Consider the following 23,184-nt stretch of genomic DNA (forward strand, 5'->3'; position numbering starts at 1 on the left):
AAAAAAATTTGCAGATAATTTTTTTCTTTTAATTATTTTTATTTTAAATTTTTACTCTATTAAAATAGTATATATAAAAATGAAAAATATTTTTAAATTTCATAAAAAATTAGTTAATTAAAATTTATATCCTATATATTTAATTTATTACACATAAAAAAAATTAAAAATCTATGATATAATTTTTTTAACCGATGAATTTAAATTTTAAAATAATTTTATATGAATCAAATTTAAAATGCATATCTATAAATTAATTAATGTTAAATAGTGTCAAATAAGATTCTCACTGTTCAATCATAAAAGTTAATTAGATAAAAATAAATAATTTTTAATTTCTTTGTACTATATTTTTATTGATTTCAATTAACTTTTCTTATTCAATTATTATAAAAAATATATCATAACTTATTATAATCCTATCATAATAGGACTTCATCTAGCATTTTTGAAATAGTACCCTCTTATTTTCAATAAATATCTTGTATTAAAATTTAATATTTATTTTATTTAATCTTTCTTATATATGTAATAATATAAATATCATAATAAATACAATAAGTGACAAATTAATTTTAAAAATATAATTTATATGAATTAATAATTTAATTTAAAATTATTTGATAAATATATATAAATTAATTACTTCATCAATATATTATTTTTAGAGAATCTATACAGTTATATGAACAATATTCATAAAATTGAACAAGTGCATATTTTTTATTTTTAAACAAATATTTGATTGTATTAATGAAAAGCAAAGAATTAGAAATAAAATACATTGAAATATATTAGTTTTCTATTTTAATTTAATAAAAATTCTTAATTTAATAAATAGAAATAAATTATTTTTAAAAATGACTATTTATCTATTATTATTATTTTAAATTATATCTAATTTTTTTAACCAATTGTTCAAATAGTTTATTTAAGTAAATAAATTAAATGGTTGAGATTTAAAATAAATAATTCAACTATTAAAATTTAACATAATAATAACACGGATGTCACGTGATGCCAAATAATGACACCATTATATTTTCTTTTCTTTTTCTTTTTCTTTTTGACAAAGACACATTAAATTTAATTTAAATTAGTCACTTTATTGACTAACACGTGATTCGCTGTAATAGAAAAGAAATATATTAAGATAATGAAAATAATTAACAGTTTAAATTGCTCCAAATTACATGGGAGTAATGAATTAATTTATTTTAATAATTATTAGTACTAAATATAATTATTAGTACTAAATGGATAGATTCTAGCCATCTAAAATTTTAGAAATATATATTTAATGCTTGATTAAATAAATAAAATGACTATATTAGTTTTTTTATTAAATTTAATTATATTTCATTCTCTTACTTCATTTAATTTATGTTACATTAAGAGAATTCATTTGATTAACAATTTAACATTGTGAAAAAAAATCTCTATAAATTTATTCATAAATATGAGATTCAAATTTATATTTAACTATTTACATAAATTTATATTAATTTTTTAAATTAACTAATAAAAATATAAATAAAATATTACAATTAATTCTACAAATAAAATTGATATATTATTATGCTATATATGCATGAGTAATATGTGGTACATTACTTCTACTTCTTATTTTAAAAATAAATAAATAAAGACATTTACAACTTCTGCTATAGTATCACGTTAGTGTAAATTCATGTTTAATGTTACCTATAATAGTATATGATAAATAGCATATTCATATTCCATATTTGCAAGAGAAAGTCAAGCCTCTATTCTTAAATGTTATTTTAATAATTTTTTATACAAAATATATCACTTGTTGGTAATGGTATGCACATCAATTTATTGTTTGTAAAGTATTGACCTATGCTTGATAATTTGAATGTAACTATTAATATAGCTTCTATTTTATGTAATCATATTTTTACTTTTTTATAATATTTTATAATTTTATATTTATTTAAGAAAGGTATTATGTATCAAAATGTTAATTATAGTGGTGACCAATTAATATTGTTTGTTAATGAGTTTATAAGCACAATTAATTATGATAAAATATTAAATATTTTTCATCAATTATTATTCTATCATAATTACGGTAATATGGTTAAGTATTTGGTCATAAGAATTGAATCAATTGAAAATGGTTAGACATGAATTATATTGATTGTAACATAGTGAGAAATAAAAGTAAAATCTTAATAATAAAAATAATTATATCTTTTCATTATCTCGATTAGGGAATGGTGAAATATTTATTTGTGAGAATTGGATCAATTAAAAATTATTAGACATATATTACGTCGATTTTGATATGATAAAGAATTTATTACCATAAATTTAATCAATTAAGGATGATGGTATATTTTAATTACCTTAATTAGATCATAAGGAAGTATTTATCCGTGAAGACTGACTCAATTGATAATTATTAGATATAAGTTACACCGATTATGACATAGTGAAAATTTATTTCATAGGAATAAAAAGAATTAAGAATATATATAAGAAATTGAATCACGTATATAATTGAAGTTATATCAATAATTAGATTAACATAAAATAAATTTCTATTAATTAATATAGAATAATAAATTTTTAAAAATATAAATTAAAAAAATATGACACTAACTATATATATTTAATAAAGAAGCAAAACAATTGTGTTTTGTGGTAAGCCAAGGTTGAACCACAATCTTTAAGTCTTGTCAACAATTGCTTTAACAACAGACTAATATCTAATTTTAATTTATTTTAAACTCTCATTCAGTTAATTATATAATAGATTATTTCAGGTATCGTCGTCTTATCGTAGTAAATGAGATTGGAACTAAATTCTTCAAATTTGATAATCTTTTTCTTGATTTACATTGATCCGAACAAAACAAAACAAAAGAAAAGAAACAACAATTGCCATATATAATTGCAGTTTCTCAGCCATATAGTGCAAAATAATTGCTAAATCATTACATTAACTACAAAAATAAACTATATAAAATAAGGCTTAAATAATATTCAATTATTGGATATAAGTTGAATTTGCCCCTTATATATTTGTAGGAAAAATCAACGGGGCAAACGTAATCCCGAGTGTCTCACAGAGGCCATACGATTGGCAGACAGGTGAGTAAAACAAATAGAAAAAGCGATAGCTACAATGCACCAAACATGACATTATATTTTGACAACTATTACCAATGCTGACTCTCATTACCTTTTTATTGGTCCCGCTTAGCGTGACGGAATTTACTCCTTTGCTATCATTAGACCGACTAAAAGAGTTACTCAGTCCTCATCGCGGACTTGCCAAAAAATATTAAACTTCTTTCAGTATCTTTGTTGTTTATAATTTGAATTAAAACATTATATTATACACATCTCAGTTGCCTCATTCTTTTTCTTAATTGTAAGACGGTTATGAAGCAACAAATTTGAATAAAGCCAATCAATAAAGAAGGCGAGAGAAGGAGAAAAGAAACACAGTACTGGATGGACGCATCTAAGAAACCCCAATTAGCACCGTTGCCAAACGAGTCCCTACGTTTCATCTTTCAAATTAAACTCCACTTGACAATTCAGTATGTGATCCAGCATTTATTGCAGTAATAGCCAAAAACGAAGCTGTCTCGGATTGATGTTTTTGCTCTTTGTACTTTTATGCATTAATTTCAAAATAATTCATGTCCACACCCCCAGTCAAAAATTCTATTAAACGACAGGGACCATTTATGGCCTCTTTTTATACATATATTTAAAAGTAGAGAAGCAAAATTGGAATCGTTAGTTAGTTCCTGGTCAATTTTGCTGGGGAATGAATGAGCTCATCTATGACATCAAACCCTAAACTTGTCTTCCATTAAAACTGTTTCCGGATAATGTTTTTCCCTTTCCCTTTCCCTACGTAATAACCCTCCAAGTTAAATTGTCATCTTATATAATTTAAATCACTTTTATTTGCTATCTTTCTCTCTTCTCTTTTCATATATCTATTATTTCCTCCAATTTAAATCAACTACCACTTCTTTTATACTACTTCGAATTTAAATTATAAGAAAATTAAATTATTCTTTTATATATATATATATATTCCAATGCAGAACATGGAGAGCCCTCTCCATGGTTCGAGGTAGTAGGCTGGTAGCCCCTGTCTTTAGAATTAATTAGCAAATATAGGTGAGTGGTTAAATTAATGTATTTGTACGATGAAGTGCTGAAAAATTAATGTTTTTGCCTATTTCTAATTGATGACGGTCCATATCTAAAGGGTACTTTTCGTAAAATATTTCTATTAATTTTATTATATTTAAGCACCCGTAAATTTAATTTTGCTAATAGAGTAGATACATGTGTAAGCGTTAGTAAATATTCAGTGTTCGAATCGGATAATTAAAATATTTAGATGTATGTACTTTTAATTGTAATTATTCTTTTGTCTATCTACAGATAATTGAACAGTATATTTACTCCATTTAATCAATCATTAGGCGAATATTCAAATTAAAATTTCATGCAATTTTTAGATATTATATAATTCAAATTAGAACTCCTTTTAAATTAGGATAATAATTTATCAACTAATAAATTTAACATGAAAATATTATAAAGTTATACATGAGCTTAGTTTATATATGTAAAAAATAAATATACATATAATTAATTACAGTAACACATGTTAAAAAATTTTAATATTTTAAATTTATTTTACTAAAATTAAAGGGATCTAGTAATTTATTTGAACGGATCTATAAAACAAATTAGTTTCGTGTAATAGACTATGTTTGTTTTCCTTTTTAGGAAAAAAATAGAAGTGAAAAACGGAGGGTGGTGGTGGTAGGTTCCGGTCACTGCTACCTCATCCTCTAATCCAAATATTGTCAAACTCTTTTGGCTGCCTTTTCCTTTAGACAATTATAGGTTGCCATCATTGATTGTACCTCATCGCCTAAATCTTTAGACTTTTCTCAGTGTTATTTTCTTTTCTTTTCCTTCTCCTAAAAATATGTATTTAGGTTTTACTCTCTGCCTTTTTCCTGAGATCCAAAGCTTTTCGAGATTTGTTTATTCTACTTTTAGATCTAAAATGAAATTTGCAGCACAAAAGGCATTTGCAGGAATTTCTTGCCTTTGGTCTCCGGGGAATCCACTCTCGTCAGTTTAAAATCTTTTGCTAACTACGGCGGCGGAGTAGTTTCTGTGTTAGGTTTGAATTGCTCAATTTTCTAGGCTTTTAAATTTCTTTGGACTACTACTGCCTATTTGGAACTCACGCAGGCAAAATTTCACGTGCTAAAAGAAAAAAGACAAAAAGACAAAGGTTTGATTTATACTCTGAACTTGTGTCAAGAATTATTAAAAAAAAAAAGACTATTACAATAATTTAGGTCCAAAACTTTGTACTTTCGGGTCACTCGATCCAAATTTTATCAACTCCAATGCATATACTATCAATCTCTCTTTTGAAATTCTAAATTTCTTAGTTTTTAACATTTGCAAAATGACAGCACCACCCTCCTTAGCTCCTTCTCGAGTTATGTTTTACAGTGGTCCTTTTTCATTTACTGAGTTGGAAGGGAAAGAAAGCTGAAGGAGATGGAAGAAGTTTGTCATTGTTGTTTGATTCTTTTTAGTGCTCAGTGCTATTTGAAAATTTTATTTTACTACAAGAAAGCTTTTTTTTTTTTTTGTCTAGATTATTTCAGTAGATTAAAATATGATTATCTAATTTAATTTTTAATTTTTATATAATTTAATTATATATATAATAAAAATAATAATAAAAGTATTTTTAATTAAAAATTTATTTTATATTAATAATTAAAATTAAATTATTTAGTAGTTTAATAATAATAATTTATAAATATAAGTAGTTTTAAAATGTTTAAATTTATTTAAATTAAATTATATAAAAAATACAACAACTAGAGTAAAAAGAATATTAAATATATTATTTTAATTAGAAACTGAGATTAATTTATGCTAAAAATAAAATTTTATTCTAATTTGATAATAAAATTAATTTTAGATGAATTTAATACTTCATAATAAATTAAAAGATTAAATTGTAATTTTAAATTAGTAGTTTAGTCTTTAAACGAACAGATTATGAGACTCATAAATTAAGTCATGAGTAATATATAAATATTTAAGATCTAAATTTAAAATTTATATACTTTTAACAGGTATAAGAATATTTATTTATATATATAATATTTAAAAATATTATAAATTTCATTAGATGTAGTACTTTATATAAATATTTTACGTTTAATGAGCCGATTATTAATATAGCTATTAAATAAGACACATTATATTCATTTGAGTTTAATTAAATTTATAAAATATAAAAAAAAATTAATAAATTTAATCGTAGTTCTCAATAAATTTAAATCAGTGAAAAGCCAAGGCGATTCAAAGTTCCTTCTGTCACGGAATAGATCCATGGTCCATCCATGCACACGGTGACAAAAGCACGTTTTATTTTTCTCCACTTTAATTACACAACAGTATCTCCGATCCTTTTACAAACACGTGTTCCAATCTAAGCCCCTCATATGTATTCTATTTAAATATCAAATAAATGAGCTGTATTTTGGGCAAACAGAATGAGAATAATAATATATATTTTGATTTTGATGATTATTAATATATATATATATATATATTATTATTCACCAACTGTCATGTATTGGTAATGCTTGTGTTAAGAATTGTTAAAAGATGTTCCGTATAATTTAACAGATATTTAAAAATTTACTATATCATGTATTAATTGTAGTTAATTCATTGCATAACTCATATTTTATATATATATTATTAAAAATATATTTAAAATTAATAAATATTATTCTCAATTCCTTTGAAATATTTTAAGTGTTTATTTAAAAGCATTTTTAATTTTTTATCTATTATTATAATTAAAGATTATCACTCACTGATGAAACTACTCATGAAAGTCATAAATTCTCTCTAAAATTAGTTATATATTGAGGGTTAGAACTGCATTAAATTAAATCAACGATTAGAGCATTAGATTAAGTTAATTATTCTTGGAATTATATTTAGATGATATTACTAATACTGAAGAGTAGTAGTCTAGTTACTTTAAGGATTTTCTTTATTTCAAAAAGAAAAAAATATTTTCCTTTATTCGGTATTTTACCCCTTATTATTGTTATTATTTTATTGTACATTTGATATTTTACGCGGATATTTTTGGAAATGATATAAAGGTGGAATATTTTATTTTAAGTAAAAAATATCTCAAAAATTTGTAATTGCAAAGTATAGAAATCAAGTTGATAATGAGATATAGTATTACCAACTCAACTTCGTGTGTTTACATTAACCAAAATGTGTTTAATTAGTTTATAGAGTTAATAATTAAAAAATCTCTAACATTATAAAACTATCAGAAATTTGTTTTATTTTTTTTACATTTTAAATTAATTATAAATATATATATAAGAAATATAAAAATATAAACAATTTAATTATTTATAATATTAAAAATGTATATTTATACAATTAAAAATTAATTAAATTACTTTAAATCATAATAAGAATTATAAAAGACTTATAAAATTATAAATCATATAGAATTTAAATAATTAGATTTATTAAAAGATAATTAAAAAATAAATATATAATTTAGTATATGATCGAATAAAATATATTTTTTATAAACTTATAATTTATTGTTATACTGACAATATTAATAATTTATTATAATAAAAATTATAATTTATTATTCCATTAATTAAGGATCATTAAATGAGAGAATCAATTGTTAAATAAGAGTTTTGGTGTATTTGGGATGATTGCATGTTAGCTAAATATAGATGTAATATAATTGCATCAGTTCATGATGCAAGGATACGTCAGATTCAGAAATTTTTGCAAGTATATTGACATGTTTGCTTGATATGCACTTGGTGATAACCTCAACTTGCCATATAAATTTGCATTAAAAAAAGAAAATAAACAATTTGGATATATATTCTTGGGTAACAAGACATGTCCATATTCATATTCTAGAAGATGAAGAAGAGTAGTCACTCTGTAGACTGACTGCCACGCGCCACCGCAGGGAGTTGAATGAGGAAACTGTTGTTATTATTTCATTAACAAGCAGCCAACTGAGTCGGTACAGAAATCATAATAAAATGAGAAAAAGAATTAAGCAAATAAGACAACTATGCTTTTCTGTTTTTTTTCCCTTTTTCTCATGGCTGTAGCAGTTAGCTGTCCATCTATATTAGCCATACCATATCTGCAAATCTTTACGTATTTTTCTGTGGCGATTACCATTTCTTTCCTCTCCACCAAATAAATAAATAAAGCAGCAGCAGCAGCATGTGAACCTCAGCACGACCAAACTTTCTTCATTATTCTATTCGGCCCCCTTCTGCCCATCGGTCTTTTGCGTTTCGTCAGCTTTTTGTTTTTTGGTGTCGTTTTTTCAGTTTCCAAAGCCAGGATCTGCGTTCTTGAATATTTTGCTGCTTTACGACGTCTATCTGGTACGTGTACTCGGCTTATTGGAAGCTCGAAGGCAAGTATTTTGCCGGAGGATAAGCGGTGTGTCTCCGGTGGTGAAGTTATACTAAATGCTTCTTCTTCAAGCTTTTGCATGGTTAATGCTCCTTTCGCTGTTACAATAACAACGCCTATCATCTCCCTGTTTGATTCTGTCCTTTATATATATATCTGTTTTTTTTGTCCGGTGTTAATTAATAAGTTGATTTTCAAGTTCACTTCAACAAAACAAATATGAATTTATTTACGCGGCTCCAAATTATTCAGATAATATCTGTATGTAAATGTCATATTTCTCCCCCCTCTCTCTTTATATATATATATATATATATATCTTTCCAAATATTTAAGCCTTTGTTTGTTTGACTGGAAAATTAATATTTTACTGAATAAAATGGGGGTTGCTTGCGGACAGTCAGATTGGCATGTACTTCGGAGTTGAAAACTGCTTGCAGTTTTATGCTGCGGCGTTCGTAAATTATATTCTGTTGCCAAAGCACTAATTTCTGTTTACTTTTTCTGTTGCTTGCTCACTTTTTCCCTCTTCTTTAATTTTCTGGTTAGCTGAGGCTTAATGTTTTGAGAATTAAAGGTACACCTGTGTAGTTTCTTTTTCCTAGTCCCAGGTTGCATGTGATTAGCCCAGCTCTAATTCTTTTTGGACTGGCTGACGCCAATTTTAATTGCTGTTATGATGGTTATTTATTAGATCTTCCAGAAATTATTATTACTGTTTTGGTGGGTCTTTTCTATTCATGTTCAGAATTTGTCACCTCATAGTACTAAACAAAGTCATGAACCTTGCAAATCTAGTTTTGATGTTAATTCTTTTTCTTTTTTCTTTGCCAGAGAGCTAGAGCAATTAAGGAGATTGATAGGAATCCAAGATTGGTTTTCACTTCAAGTTTGTAAAAATGGCTTCTCCACCATGGATAACCTCTCTTTCTTGCTCAAGCTCTGTGATTCAATCTGATGGAGACACATCTTTTCCTTTGCTATTTCAATGGCTAAGATTCGTTTTCCTCTCTCCTTGTCCTCAAAGAGCTCTACTATCTTCTGTTGATCTCTTGTTCCTGCTTGTCCTCTTGGTTTTTGTGCTTCAAAAGCTCTTTTCTAGATTCAGTTCTAGTGGTCATTCCAAATCTGACATCGACAAGCCACTCATTGGAAACAGCAGAGTTCTTATTAGGACTACTATCTGGTTTAAGCTCAGTTTGATTGTAACAGTTTTCTTGACATTTGGTTACACTGCTGTAAGCATTCTAGCATTCATCAGTGAAAGCACAGAATTGCCATGGAAGATAGTTGACGGGTCCTTTTGGTTAGTTCAAGCAATAACTCATGCAGTGATTTCAATCTTGATCATTCATGAGAAGAGATTTGAAGCTGTTACTCATCCGCTTTCTCTTCGAATTTATTGGGTTGCTAATTTCATCGTTATTACTTTATTTATGTCATCTGGAATAATTCGTTTGGTTGCACAACAGAAAATTATGGTATTGGATGATATAATCTCTATAGTTTCTTTTCCTTTATCCATTGTTCTTCTTTCTGTTGCCATAAGAGGATCAACTGGGATTACAGTAACTAGAGAATCTGAACCTGTAATAGACGATGAAACTAAATTACATGATTCTGATTCTCTGAGCAAAGGTAACGTGAGCGGCTTCGCTTCAGCTTCTAGAGTATCTAAGGCCTTTTGGCTTTGGATGAATCCTCTACTGAGTAAAGGCTATAAATCTCCTCTCAAAATTGATGAAGTTCCAACTCTCTCACCAGAGCATAGAGCCGAACGAATGTCTCAACTCTTTGCTGCAAAATGGCCTAAACCGCATGAAAAGTCTAAGCACCCTGTTAGGACCACCTTGCTTAGGTGCTTTTGGAAGGAAATTGCCTTCACTGCCTTCCTCGCAATCATGCGGCTCTGTGTCATGTATGTTGGGCCACTTCTCATCCAAAGTTTTGTAGATTACACGTCTGGGAAAAGAACCTCTCCTTATGAAGGATACTACCTTGTTCTTATTCTCCTTGTTGCGAAATTTTTTGAGGTTTTGATAGTTCACCAATTTAACTTCAATTCTCAGAAACTTGGAATGCTTATCCGGTCTACACTCATCACTTCTTTATACAGGAAAGGGTTGAGATTATCCTGTTCTGCTCGTCAATCTCATGGAGTCGGACAGATTGTGAATTACATGGCTGTTGATGCCCAACAACTCTCTGACATGATGTTACAACTACATGCTATATGGCTGATGCCATTGCAAGTTACTGTTGCTTTAGTGCTCTTGTACAATGCCCTTGGTGTGTCGGTGATTGCAGCATTAATTGGAATTGCTTGTGTTATGGTGTTCGCCCTGTATGGCACACGAAGAAACAACAGGTTCCAGAAAAATCTGATGATGAATCGTGATTCGAGGATGAAAGCAACAAATGAAATGCTTAATTACATGCGCGTGATTAAGTTCCAGGCATGGGAAGAACACTTCAACAAGAGAATACAAAACTTTCGCGAATCAGAATTTGAATGGCTTTCCAAGTTTATGTACTCAGTTTCTGGCAACATTATTGTGATGTGGTGCACTCCATTACTCATATCGACCGTCACATTTGGCACCGCACTTTTGTTTGGTGTGCCCCTTGATGCAGGGACAGTATTTACAACAACGTCCATCTTTAAAATCTTGCAGGATCCTATCAGGAGTTTCCCACAATCTATGATATCATTTTCTCAGGCAATGATATCTCTTGAGAGATTGGACCGTTACATGTTGAGCAAGGAATTGGTGGAGCAGTCGGTGGAAAGAGTGGATGGTTGTGATGGCAGAATTGCGGTGGAGATTAAGGATGGGTCATTTAGTTGGGATGATGAAAGTGAAGATGAGGTTCTGAAAAATATAAACTTCGAAATCAAGAAAGGGGAACTTACGGCTATTGTTGGGACTGTGGGGTCAGGGAAGTCTTCTTTGCTTGCCTCAGTTCTTGGTGAGATGCACAAAATATCAGGAAAGGTATGGATTGTGAAAGGAGAAATTTAAGATTTTCTATTTCTTTGGAATAAAGCATCATCGTTATATGAAAAATCTATGAGTTGCTTGATCACTCAAGTGTTTTTATAAAAGTTGCTTTTTCTTCCTTCAACAGGTCAGGGTTTGTGGAACAACTGCCTATGTCGCACAAACATCATGGATTCAAAACGGAACCATTCAAGAGAACATTCTATTTGGTTTGCCAATGGATAGGGAAAAGTATAATGAAGTTATCAGGGTATGTTGCTTGGAGAAAGACTTAGAAATGATGGATTATGGAGATCAGACTGAGATTGGAGAGCGTGGCATCAACCTCAGTGGTGGCCAGAAGCAGCGGATACAGCTTGCCAGGGCAGTTTATCAGGATTGTGATATCTATCTTCTTGATGATGTTTTTAGTGCTGTTGATGCGCATACTGGATCTGATATATTTAAGGTAATATTAGAATAGTTGCTTTCAAATTTGAATAATCCATTGAACTGAAACCACTTTTATTCCAGTTGTAATTAGTTTAGAGTCGCTTTAATTAGTCTGTCTGGCATGGGATGAGTTTCAGGAAGTAAATGGATGAGAAGATAATTAGAGATTAAATCTCTGTCAATTTTTTTTTTTTGCAGGAATGTGTGCGGGGAGCACTCAAGGGCAAAACCATCTTACTTGTAACACACCAAGTTGACTTCTTGCATAACATCGATCTTATCATGGTAAGCAGTAGCAAGAAACTTGTCTTCTTTCTTTCGTGCAAACATTTTTATGAATTTTCAATTATTGAAAAATATGTGTGCTTCTCAAATTTCAGGTCATGCGTGATGGAATGATAGTGCAGTCAGGAAAGTACAATAATCTAGTGAAGTCTGGCATGGATTTTGGAGCACTGGTGGCTGCCCATGACACTGCTATGGAACTTGTGGAAGCTGGTACCGCTGTGCCTGGGGAAAATTCTCCCAGGCCACCAAAGTCTCCTCAATCCTCCTCAAATGCTCTAGAAGCCAATGGTGAAAACAAACATTTAGATCAACCAAAGTCGGAGAAAGGAACTTCCAAGCTCGTTGAAGAAGAGGAAAGGGAAACTGGTAAAGTGGGCTTACATGTGTACAAGCAATACTGCACCGCAGCTTTTGGATGGTGGGGGGTTACAGTAGCATTGTTATTATCCATAGTATGGCAAGCATCTCTAATGGCTGCTGATTACTGGTTGGCATATGAAACCTCAGAAGAACGGGCTTCCATCTTCGACCCTTCTTTATTCATTTCTGTCTATGCAGTGATTACTGCTGCTTCTCTAGTGCTGTTAACTATGAGAGCCCTTTTCGTTAATCTTATGGGGCTTAAAACAGCCCAAATTTTCTTTATGGGTATTCTTCATAGCATCTTGCATGCACCTATGTCCTTTTTTGATACCACGCCTTCAGGAAGAATATTAAGCCGAGTAAGGATTAACTATCATTCTTCAAATTCTGTATATTTTCTTAGTCTGCTAACTGTGGAAACAGAAAAAGGACTGGTATATTGGCTGAAGAAGCTCAGACTGATTGTAGTTCTTTTCTTTTTCTATTTTCTCTGTTCTTTTCAGGCATCAGCTGACCAATCCAATGTTGATCTTTTTATTCCCTTCGTTTTGGGCCTTACAGTTGCCATGTATATCACGCTGCTCAGTATCATCATTATTACATGTCAATATGCTTGGCCAACAGTGTTCTTATTAGTTCCGCTTGGTTGGCTGAACATCTGGTACAGGGTAAGAGGTTTCATTCCATCTTTAAATCTGGCAATCTCACATTAAGACAATGATTCAGAGACCACCGTACATGCTCCATATTTGAATATACAAAATTCTATCAACTTCAAAACTTTCTAACAACAAATCCTTTACTAAATAACGTAATTTTGACTTCCATTAATTTGGTTATTCATATTTAATTTGTCCATACCGAACGCAATTTGTCCCAATCACTGATGACTCTCTTTTCTTTCTTGTGTTGCAGGGCTACTTTCTTTCAACATCTCGAGAATTAACTCGTCTTGACTCAATTACAAAAGCTCCAATTATTCATCACTTCTCGGAAAGCATATCAGGAGTTCTGACAATTCGGTCTTTCAGAAAGCTGGAGAGGTTCTCTCAGGAAAATGTTAACCGAGTCGATGCCAACTTGCGCATGGATTTTCACAACAATGGATCAAATGAGTGGTTAGGATTCCGTTTGGAACTGATGGGAAGCTTCATCCTCTGCATGTCTGCGATGTTTTTGATTGTGTTACCTAGCAGTATTATAAGGCCAGGTAATTACATGCTAACATTTATCTTCATGGATAACACGAAGATTTATCTACATGCTGCTATATTATTGAGATGTCAGGACAAAGTAAAATGCAGAGAAATGATATCTATAAAACTATCAATGGATTTTCATACTTAATTGTGGAAAACTAACTGGATTCTGCATAATGCAGAGAATGTTGGTTTATCTCTCTCTTATGGATTGTCGCTCAATGGTGTGCTATTCTGGGCTATATATATGAGTTGCTTTGTGGAAAATAGGATGGTATCTGTCGAGAGAATTAAGCAGTTCACAAATATCCCATCTGAGGCAGCATGGGAGATAAAAGACCGGATTCCTCCTCCAAGCTGGCCTGCCCAGGGCAATGTCGATCTCAAAGATTTGCAGGTACATGCCTCACTCTAATTCTGATTAAATCTTCAAAACGAACCAAAAAGAAGAAGAAAGAAAACAAAAATCAGTTTGAAACAGACATCCTATTCATACAGCCTTGTCTAACCAAGTGCATGAAACGAATTTTATTGACCAACAGGTTAAATATCGTCCAAACACTCCACTAGTGCTCAAAGGAATTACTCTCAGCATTTATGGTGGAGAGAAGATTGGTGTTGTCGGACGGACAGGAAGTGGAAAGTCCACTTTAATACAAGTTTTCTTTAGGCTGGTGGAGCCAACAGGAGGGAAAATAATTATCGATGGCATAGACATTTGTATGCTGGGACTTCAGGATCTTAGGTCTCGCTTTGGGATAATTCCCCAAGAACCTGTCCTTTTTGAAGGAACAGTGAGAAGCAACATTGACCCCATTGGACAGTATACAGATGAGCAAATATGGAAGGTAATCCTGCCATTTCTCTTTCTAGATTCACCAATTATTCACAGGTGAGTCAATATTTGTTTGCTGTTAAGAGTTTGCATCATTTGAAACTTGTTCATTTTGTAGAGTCTCGAACGATGCCAACTGAAGGATGTAGTGGCTGCAAAACCTGAAAAACTCGATGCTCTTGGTATGTGACATTTATCTGCCTCACGGTTTCACTGCTCCACATTTCAGCTTTGCTTTTTTTCTTTTTTCGTTATGTAAGCTGAAAGTTACTAATATCTTTCAACTTCATAGTGGCCGACAATGGTGACAACTGGAGTGTGGGTCAAAGACAACTTCTCTGTTTGGGGAGAGTAATGCTAAAGCGCAGTCGCTTGTTATTTATGGATGAGGCGACAGCTTCAGTCGATTCACAAACTGATGGGGTAATTCAGAAGATCATCCGAGAGGACTTTGCAGCTTGTACAATTATCAGCATTGCTCACAGAATACCCACAGTCATGGACTGTGATAGGGTTTTAGTTATAGATGCAGGTCTGCAATCTCTTCCTTTTTTCTTCATTTTCCCTTTTGGTAAACAGTCCATAAAAGAATTCTTTCTCAGATTTCTTACTACTGCATATAGATGTTTAAAAACAAAAAAACTTTAGGATCCAATTGGCACTTCTGATTTATGTTTATTTCTTTTTTTATTGAACAGGGAAGGCAAAAGAATTTGATAAACCATCCCGTTTACTTGAGAGGCCATCACTCTTTGCAGCACTGGTTCAAGAATATGCCAACCGTTCAGCTGGATTATAATGAGAGAAACCATTATGCTCATGAATTAGCTTGCAGAAGATATGGGTCCGCCAATTTTGGAAAGAGACTTCTCATTTATTTAACCTTAAAAAGGAGTGGAGTCTCTTTTTAATGTATCCCAATTGGTATCTTTTCCAATAGTCAAAAATTGAATATGCAGAGATCAAAACAAAGAAAACATTGTTGCTACTGTTACTGAAAGTGCAGATAGTAAAAAATTAGCTGATCTGATATGATTTCTGTGAGCAATTGATTATAATACAATTAGCAGCTAAATTTACTGTAGTGGACGACAGATCCTTTTCTCATCTTTTATTTTATTATCACGACTTGTAGCAATTGAGAGATGAAGTCTTGAAAACATTTACAGAACTGTGGCCTCTTGCTTTAGGATTAATCGGTTATTTTATTTATTTATTTATTTTTCTTTTCTGGATTTGGAGCATAAGGCTTCAAAAAGGGTTGGAAACTTCTTGGATGGTTAAATTATCAGGGAGTGTGTTAGTAGTTTTTCTTTTCTAGAAGTCGAAATCAACAAAAATATCATCTATGTTGATAATTAATTAGAAGGATATTAGACGTGTGTTAATAATTAATTATGTTAATGATTTTATTAGGTGTTAAATAGTAAAAAAGCAAAAAAATCTTAAATGTTCTAGGATTTTATTTGATTAAATAACTATAAGTAAATTAACTAATTTAGTTTTTGGTTGAAATTTATTAAATTTATGAAATTTATTTATAAATTTAAAATTTATAAACTTTAAATGAAATGAATATTAATTTATTATTTTAGATAATTAAATTTGTATAAAATTACTTATAATTTATATATATTAATTTCTGAAATTCAAATTTTTATAATTTTTTCTATTGATTAATTAATTAATAGGTTAAATTTCTAATTAAATACTCATTTCAATCCTAAGAAATAATATATTAATAATATATTAGTTTTTAATTAAATGATATTTATTATAATTATATTAGTAAGTCAATATATTTTACAATCCATGAATAAATAACTAATTAAATTAAATTCTAATGAAATAAGTAGTATTTTTAAATTAATTTTACATTAGTAAATTAATACATTTCACAACACTAAAATAACTCTTTTAATTTTATTATTTTTATTTTACTTTATCTCTCGTGTCAAAACTAATCTTTTATCTCTTTCAATTTTATTATTTTTATTTTATTTTCTCTCTCGTATCAAAATTAATTTTTTAATAAATTTTAGTCAAATATAGTAGTAATTATATATATATTTTTTATATAATTAAATATTCACAATTTAACTTACGGAAGTAAAAGAAAAAAATAAGAAAAACTATAACAAAAATATTTAATTACCTTAGTTTCTGCATCGATCAATAAATTAATAGCAAATGGAAGCCAATGAAATGAAGTTCAAGAAGTCATAAAACTACAAGTGGTATTGTATTAAATGACAAGCAAGCAATTCCCAGATTTCCTGTAATGTAATATTATAACATCATATCAATTAACTGCCTCAGTTTTTGGCCAATATCATTATTTCTCAAGTGTCTATATTTGAGTATTTGCTGCTTGGCCTGGTTTTTCAAGCACTAAATTTGGATGAAAATGAAATTGACAAGACATTAATCTTGGTGACTAAGAGCCATTTAATAGTTTTCCATAGGTCTATCAGCAACAACTTTTTAGAACAAAAAATAAAATCAAACTTTATAATTTTTGATAATTTTAGTCAAATTGTTTGATTTGAATAATATTTAACCGAAATTTAAATTCGATTTTTATGAAAGAAGAAATTATTAATCTTATTTTTATAAAATAGATATCTGTCAGATTTTTTTATTATTTAATTTACTTTTACAGAAGAAGATTTTTTTTTTTTTTTCTCTTTTCACTTTTCTCTCTTTTCGTTATATTTTATTTTTAAAACTGGTTTCAGCTTTCAACAAGTAACAAAGGGAAAATAAACAATAAATTCTGTGTCATGCATCACGTCAGCTGTTACAATGATGAAAGGAGAACTGGAAATAATAATAATAATAATAATTATTATTATTATATAATTACAGTTATTATTATTATTATAATAAAACTGCAAGTGTCATGCAGCAAGGCGCCTTATTAGGTGTAAATAAAATGCGGTACTCAGGTTAGATTATTATTTTTTATTTTTGTCAAACGTTAGATTATTATTATTTTTTTTATAGTAACATTAGATTATTATTTTAATGGCATTTTAATAATACAAATTAAGTTCTTTCTGGATTCTTGTCTTAAAAGTCAATATCTATAAGAGTGATAGATCGCCAATCAGATCAAACTATAGAATCATATTCTTGATTCTTGATGCTGGTCTTTAATGATTCCTCTAATTCTCGATTAATTCTAAGCAACTGTGAAGGGGAAAGGGCGTCTTTGTGTGAGAAGATGAAATTCTTCAAGAAATATCAGGAGTATATGCAGAACCAAGAAAAAGAATTACCTGCACTTGGTTTCAAGAATCTTAAAAAGATTCTGAAGAAATGTAGGAAAGACCTTGAATCCCATCAACAACTTGATAACAACGGATCTCCTTCTGCTGATGTACAACGTTGTCCAGGTACTGGACTTGCTACCCGTTTATCATCATATTTTTTGGTATTTATATATATATTCTTTTATTACAAAGGAAGGAAGTGTTCACAAACTTGAGACACTACCCAAGTTGAATTCGTAGGCATTAGCAAAAAGTAAAGCGAAGAATGCCCATATTTTACCATTCTGTCATGTTGGTACTATTTTTCTAGTTGAAATTGAAATATTTGATTCAGTATCTTGTATCAAATGCTTTTACTGTTACAGTTTTTATTGTTTTGGTCATGTTGTTATTCAGTTCCTCATTGACATTTGCATGTAGTTTGCGATGGAATCTTCTTCCCTCCCCTTCTCAATGAAATGTCTGCTATTGTTGGCTGCTTTAAAGAGCGAGCTCAGAAAGTGCTGGAGCTGCACTTGACTTCTGGCGTTCGGAAATACTTAAAATGGTGCATAGGCAAGCTGAAAGGAAGTCATATTGCTTTGATGCAAGAAGGCAAGGATCTGGTTATCTATGCGCTTATAAACCACACTGCCGTTCGAAAATTGCTTAAAAAATATGATAAGGTATGCTTCAACCAAGGACAAGCCTTTAGGCTGCAAGCACAAAATCTGCAAATTGAGATTCTTCAATCCCCATGGCTCCGTGAGCTTATGGCTTTGCACATCAATTTAAGGGAGACGAAGATCAAGTTAGAGACAGAGGGTCCTGCCTCGCTCGACGGGTTCTCACTGACATTTGATGATAATGACAAACCATCACTTTCTTACGAGCTCTTCGATTCCCTCAAGCTTGATACAGATTTGACCTGTCCAATATGCTTGGTAAGTCGCTAGATTTCAGTCTGCTAAAGTATGATCTTTCTTTTGATTTTCAATCTGCAGTGAAGTGGGGAGATATATAGCCAATATGCAGCCAGAATTGCATACTGGATCCACCATAAGCTATCTTATCTAGTTGAGTAAAATAAGAGAATGATTTCAATAGAGGACCCTTGCCCTAAATGCTTTAGCCATTTGTTATTTGGTGATAGGATACAGTATTTGATCCAGTTTCTCTGACATGTGGCCATATATTATGCTATATGTGTGCTTGCTCTGCTGCTTCAGTAACTATTATTGATGGGCTAAAAGCGGCTGAGCACAACAAAAGATGCCCTTTGTGCCGGAAGGTTAGTTAATGTTTCCATTCTAATTCTTTCCTTATAACTATTATAAATTACTCAATGACTGGCAACCTACGACCAACCTGATCTTAAGAAGCAAGATTTTAGAACCTGACATTCTCATCACATTCAAAAATTAGTAAATATTGAATTCTGAATGCATGTTAAGAGTTCAGTTGTAGTGATATTTTCCACCTCTAATTGTAGGCTGGAGTTTATGAAGGTGCTGTACACTTGGAAGAACTTAATAATTTATTAAGTCGAAGGTAACTCTTTTCCCCGAGAAGCATGTTAGCTTAATGCACATCTACCAACCTCCTTTTATTTTCATTTATGGGGAAGGTTTGGAAAGAGGAAATAAATCAATAGGTTGGAAGGAAAAGTACTTGTAATAGTCTGCATCATTTATTAGTTTTTAACTCTCTCCTCCCCCATGCATATCTGTACCCTGAACAGTTGCCCTGAATATTGGGAGCAGCGGCTGCAGTCCGAAAGAGTTGAGAGAGTTCGACAGGCAAAGGAGCACTGGGAATTACAGTGTCGGGCATTCCTGGGTGTCTAGAATCTTCAGCTTGGTGACTTAATAATAAATTAATATAACATTCTGCACATCTTCCCAGAAAATCAGCTGCTTTTCTCTTTTCGGTCATAGAGAAATAGTGTGGCGGTAGATGTTGCGGTCCTTTATATGTTGCTTAATATTGGTGTTGATTAGCAGAAACAGAGTATTTCTCCGTAAAAAGATGGCTAAAATAGCAATTTATATAAATCCTGATTGATATGACATTGAATTTTCCTCCCAATTCTGACCATCACCGCAAGGCCCACCATCTTGTCAAAGAAACAAACCAAATTCTTTACTACCGCCCAATAGTCACTTGCATAATAGTTATATATCAATATCAATATGCTTGGAGAATGCATTTTGTACGTGATCTGATTGCAAAATCTAGCTAGCATTAAATCTATAATTTCCTGATTCATGGCAGGTCAGTCCCCACCACCCATCTACCTTGTAGAACAACTTTTCACAGACAACAGGTGTTATCTGAACTCTGGTCAGGGGAAAACACAATGGCCTAAGAAAATCTTTAATATAAACCTATGATAAACTATTGGTAAAAGCATGCAAATCAATCCGCATGGAATCTTAAAACTTCAACAAGAACAACATTTTAGCACTTCAACAAACTCACGCCTTTACTTTTAAGCATCAAGCACAACTAGCATAGAGTTTCTTATACAATTATTCAACCTTTCCTTGTTTACAAGGCTCCAACCAATTTCCAAGGCAAACCGTTCAACAAATGCAACGGCCTGTTTAGAACAGGTTTATCTTTTCACAAATTTTGGCCGGACTAAGGCATTATAACACAATGACGGGTTTAATTAGAATGAAGATTACTTTTCATCTCAAGTTCTCAATCATGCACAATGTCAAATTGTCAATGTACTGTACTTGACTTCTACAGCACCACCTAAATAAAATAATATAGAAAATTCGCTTTTTTGCCTCCATGCACATATCTAAGATTCCAGACATACATCAAGATGTCTTTTACTTGGCGGGGCAGAGTACTTCTGTAGGCCTTTGGGTTTTCAGTTTACATTTCATCTCACATCGAGGTTTCTATCGATTTAAGACTAGCAAAATCTAATTAGGCTGATAAGATATACAGTTGTATACTGCCACACTGTACTTAGCCCAAAAAGATGTGAATTAAGACATAGAAAACTGGACAAATGATTTCCCATTCAATGAAAATAACTTGCATCATACTTGCACAACATCTTGGAACTAAACCAAACTAATTCTCAATCAAGACAAGATTAGGGGATTCTTATCTCTATAAGAGAGATATCTTTTGCAGAATTTCTCAAGAGTTGCAATTGAATGCTGCATCACATTTAATTTTGAATCCATGAACATAGCCTGCATAATAACAACGAGGTAAGTTCAACCATCAACACCACCACAAACACCATAAGAAAGCCAAAAAGAAGAAAAAAAGAGAACTTGATAGTACCTGGTAGTTATCTCCATATTTTTCAATGAGCCGCCCAATATGAATACGTTGCATAGTGGTCAATGGTTGCAATGGTGCACTTTTCCCATCTCTCCGTTTCTTCCCAAGGGCTGATTTCAGATCTGCACAAACCAAGAAATCAAGAAATACATTTGATGGAGGATGGAAACTTAGTTTCAACTTTCATACAACAACAAGACCCTCAAAACAATATGAAAAGTTGCACAAGAAAGTATGTAACATCACTGCTAAAAACTAATTAACAAAGACTGACCCATCCGGCAAAACCTATAAATTTCCTATTTCGGATGCACCAAAAAAAAAATCAATAATTTCTGAATATATATAAATCAACCATTAGAAAAGCATTCAACTTACAACAATAAATTTCATTCTTGCCAATCATTTCCATAAAAAGGGGTGAACAAGCTATAATACTTGATACTCAAGTCTTCTGGTGGGCAGTTGGCAACATTAATTGAAAAGGAGGGCATTAAGGATTAAATTAAGCTAAGCTCAGAAGTGTTTTTTTTGCATAAATTCACCATTCCTTTAATTTTTCTCATAGGTCATACTTAAAGCATTGAAATTCAAGAAATTACACCCTCTTATAATCCACATAATAAAATAGGAATAAACTGACCATCTTCTTCGAGATCGCTGCCGGAATCGGTGGGTTCGAATTCGTCTATGGGACCTTCAGGAGGTGGCGAAGGAGGGACTTGGAGCGATTCGGTCTGAACGATGTGAGAAGTGCGGGATCGAACACCGAGCAAGTTAGGGTTCGAAACAACGCCGAATGATTTGTAGTTTTGGATGACGCTAGCTTTGTCGTCCCATTTGGAACGATCGGCGTCAACTAAAGAACGAAGCTTTGGAGGGAAATTAAATGCTGCCTTGAAAACGTTTGGGTTCCTCTTAGGTAGACCTACGCTTACCTTTGCTCTCGATTCCCTGTATTTCCTTCTTGACCTTCCCATCTCTCCTTTCTGTGCCTCGGGCAATTAGGGTTTTTGCCGGGTTTTAGTAAATTAAAGTCCCAGGGCTTTAAAACCCTAAACGGTGCCGTTTTAGGAATTTAGAAAATTAATCTGTCAGCAAATCACCAAACCCCTTAATGTTTGACGAAATACATGTTTACTTCCCTATTGTTTTAAAACTGAACGAAAGCTTCCATAATTTTGAGATAATATACACTCTAGTCCTCCTGTTACTTGCTCTCTGTTCCTATATTTCCTCCTTGACATGCGGAGGGTTTTAGTAAAGTCAAGTCCAAGGGCTAAAAAACGAGCAGCCTGGTTAGCTTGTGTCCTGAACAAAACAAACACTAAAGTTATTACCTACACCAATAGAAATTACTATATGAACTTGATAAATAACATTGCAATTGTAACGATGCTCCGCTTCTCTAGCTTCAAGCAAATCATATTGTCCAATCAAATAGTGTGCAATTGAATGAACTAAGCAAATAAATAGCAAACCAACGTTGCTGATTATAATATGTCTATGCTATGTAATGATGCAGGAATTTAGAAGTAAGAGTTATGATGCATGGCTATGTTCTTAAATTAGTCGGCCAATATAATAAACTGTTGCTGTCTGAAACTTGAAACTAAATTTTCAGTGTCGAATTAAATGTTCTTTTATCTTCTTTGGTCGTCAGATTTGAAATCAGCCTTTGGACATTCATTTGGTTCAGTAGTTCCATGGTATAATTTGTCTGATTGACATCTAACTGGGCCGAGAATAGTGTAGCACTAGCAGTTTACAACTGTGCATCTTATGCGCCTAAATCGATAGAAATCTTGATTTGAAAGGAAATGTAAACTGAAAATCCAAACCAATGCCTAAGGGCTGTGCCCCACCAAGCAAATGACGTCTTGATGTATGTTTGGCATTTTTGATATGTGCATTGAAGAAAATATGGCATCTGTTATTTAGAAGAGAAGCTG

The 23,184-nt window shown here is 31.2% G+C and overlaps 3 protein-coding genes across 5 annotated transcripts; 2 read left to right on the forward strand and 1 right to left on the reverse strand.

The window, feature by feature from the left end:
• The first annotated feature begins 8,116 nt into the window (after positions 1–8,116).
• Positions 8,117–15,772, forward strand: LOC8259848 (ABC transporter C family member 14). 3 transcript variants are annotated; one of them, XM_015721744.3, is made up of 12 exons: positions 8,117–8,629; positions 9,382–11,543; positions 11,677–11,997; positions 12,180–12,266; positions 12,362–12,991; positions 13,136–13,300; positions 13,548–13,842; positions 14,014–14,228; positions 14,374–14,679; positions 14,785–14,848; positions 14,959–15,198; positions 15,365–15,772. In XM_015721744.3, the coding sequence occupies exons 2-12, from the start codon at positions 9,447–9,449 to the stop codon at positions 15,463–15,465; spliced, it is 4,521 nt and encodes a 1,506-aa protein (XP_015577230.2). In that variant the 5' UTR covers positions 8,117–8,629; positions 9,382–9,446; the 3' UTR covers positions 15,466–15,772. The 3 variants fall into 3 exon arrangements, with proteins under 3 accessions (XP_015577230.2, XP_025013832.2, XP_002523063.2); XM_025158064.2 differs by having other exon boundaries at positions 8,117–8,516; XM_002523017.4 differs by lacking the exon at positions 8,117–8,629 and adding an exon at positions 8,875–9,124.
• Positions 15,773–17,454: 1,682 nt separating this feature from the next.
• On the forward strand, positions 17,455–19,989 carry LOC8259850 (probable E3 ubiquitin-protein ligase BAH1-like 1). The gene is made up of 5 exons (XM_048377255.1): positions 17,455–18,064; positions 18,362–18,864; positions 19,074–19,211; positions 19,413–19,471; positions 19,662–19,989. Exons 1-5 carry the CDS (start codon positions 17,812–17,814, stop codon positions 19,765–19,767), a joined length of 1,059 nt encoding a protein of 352 aa, XP_048233212.1. The 5' UTR covers positions 17,455–17,811; the 3' UTR covers positions 19,768–19,989.
• A 936-nt stretch (positions 19,990–20,925) lies between these two features.
• Positions 20,926–22,266, reverse strand: LOC8259851 (nucleolar protein 16). Its single transcript, XM_002523020.4, has 3 exons — positions 21,876–22,266; positions 21,233–21,354; positions 20,926–21,138 (listed from the first exon to the last, which is right to left on the reverse strand). Exons 1-3 carry the CDS (start codon positions 22,210–22,212, stop codon positions 21,025–21,027), a joined length of 573 nt encoding a protein of 190 aa, XP_002523066.1. The 5' UTR covers positions 22,213–22,266; the 3' UTR covers positions 20,926–21,024.
• Between the last annotated feature and the right edge of the window lie 918 nt (positions 22,267–23,184).

Source organism: Ricinus communis, chromosome 1 (genome assembly GCF_019578655.1).
Source record: "Ricinus communis isolate WT05 ecotype wild-type chromosome 1, ASM1957865v1, whole genome shotgun sequence".
NCBI classification, from domain to species: domain Eukaryota; kingdom Viridiplantae; phylum Streptophyta; class Magnoliopsida; order Malpighiales; family Euphorbiaceae; genus Ricinus; species Ricinus communis.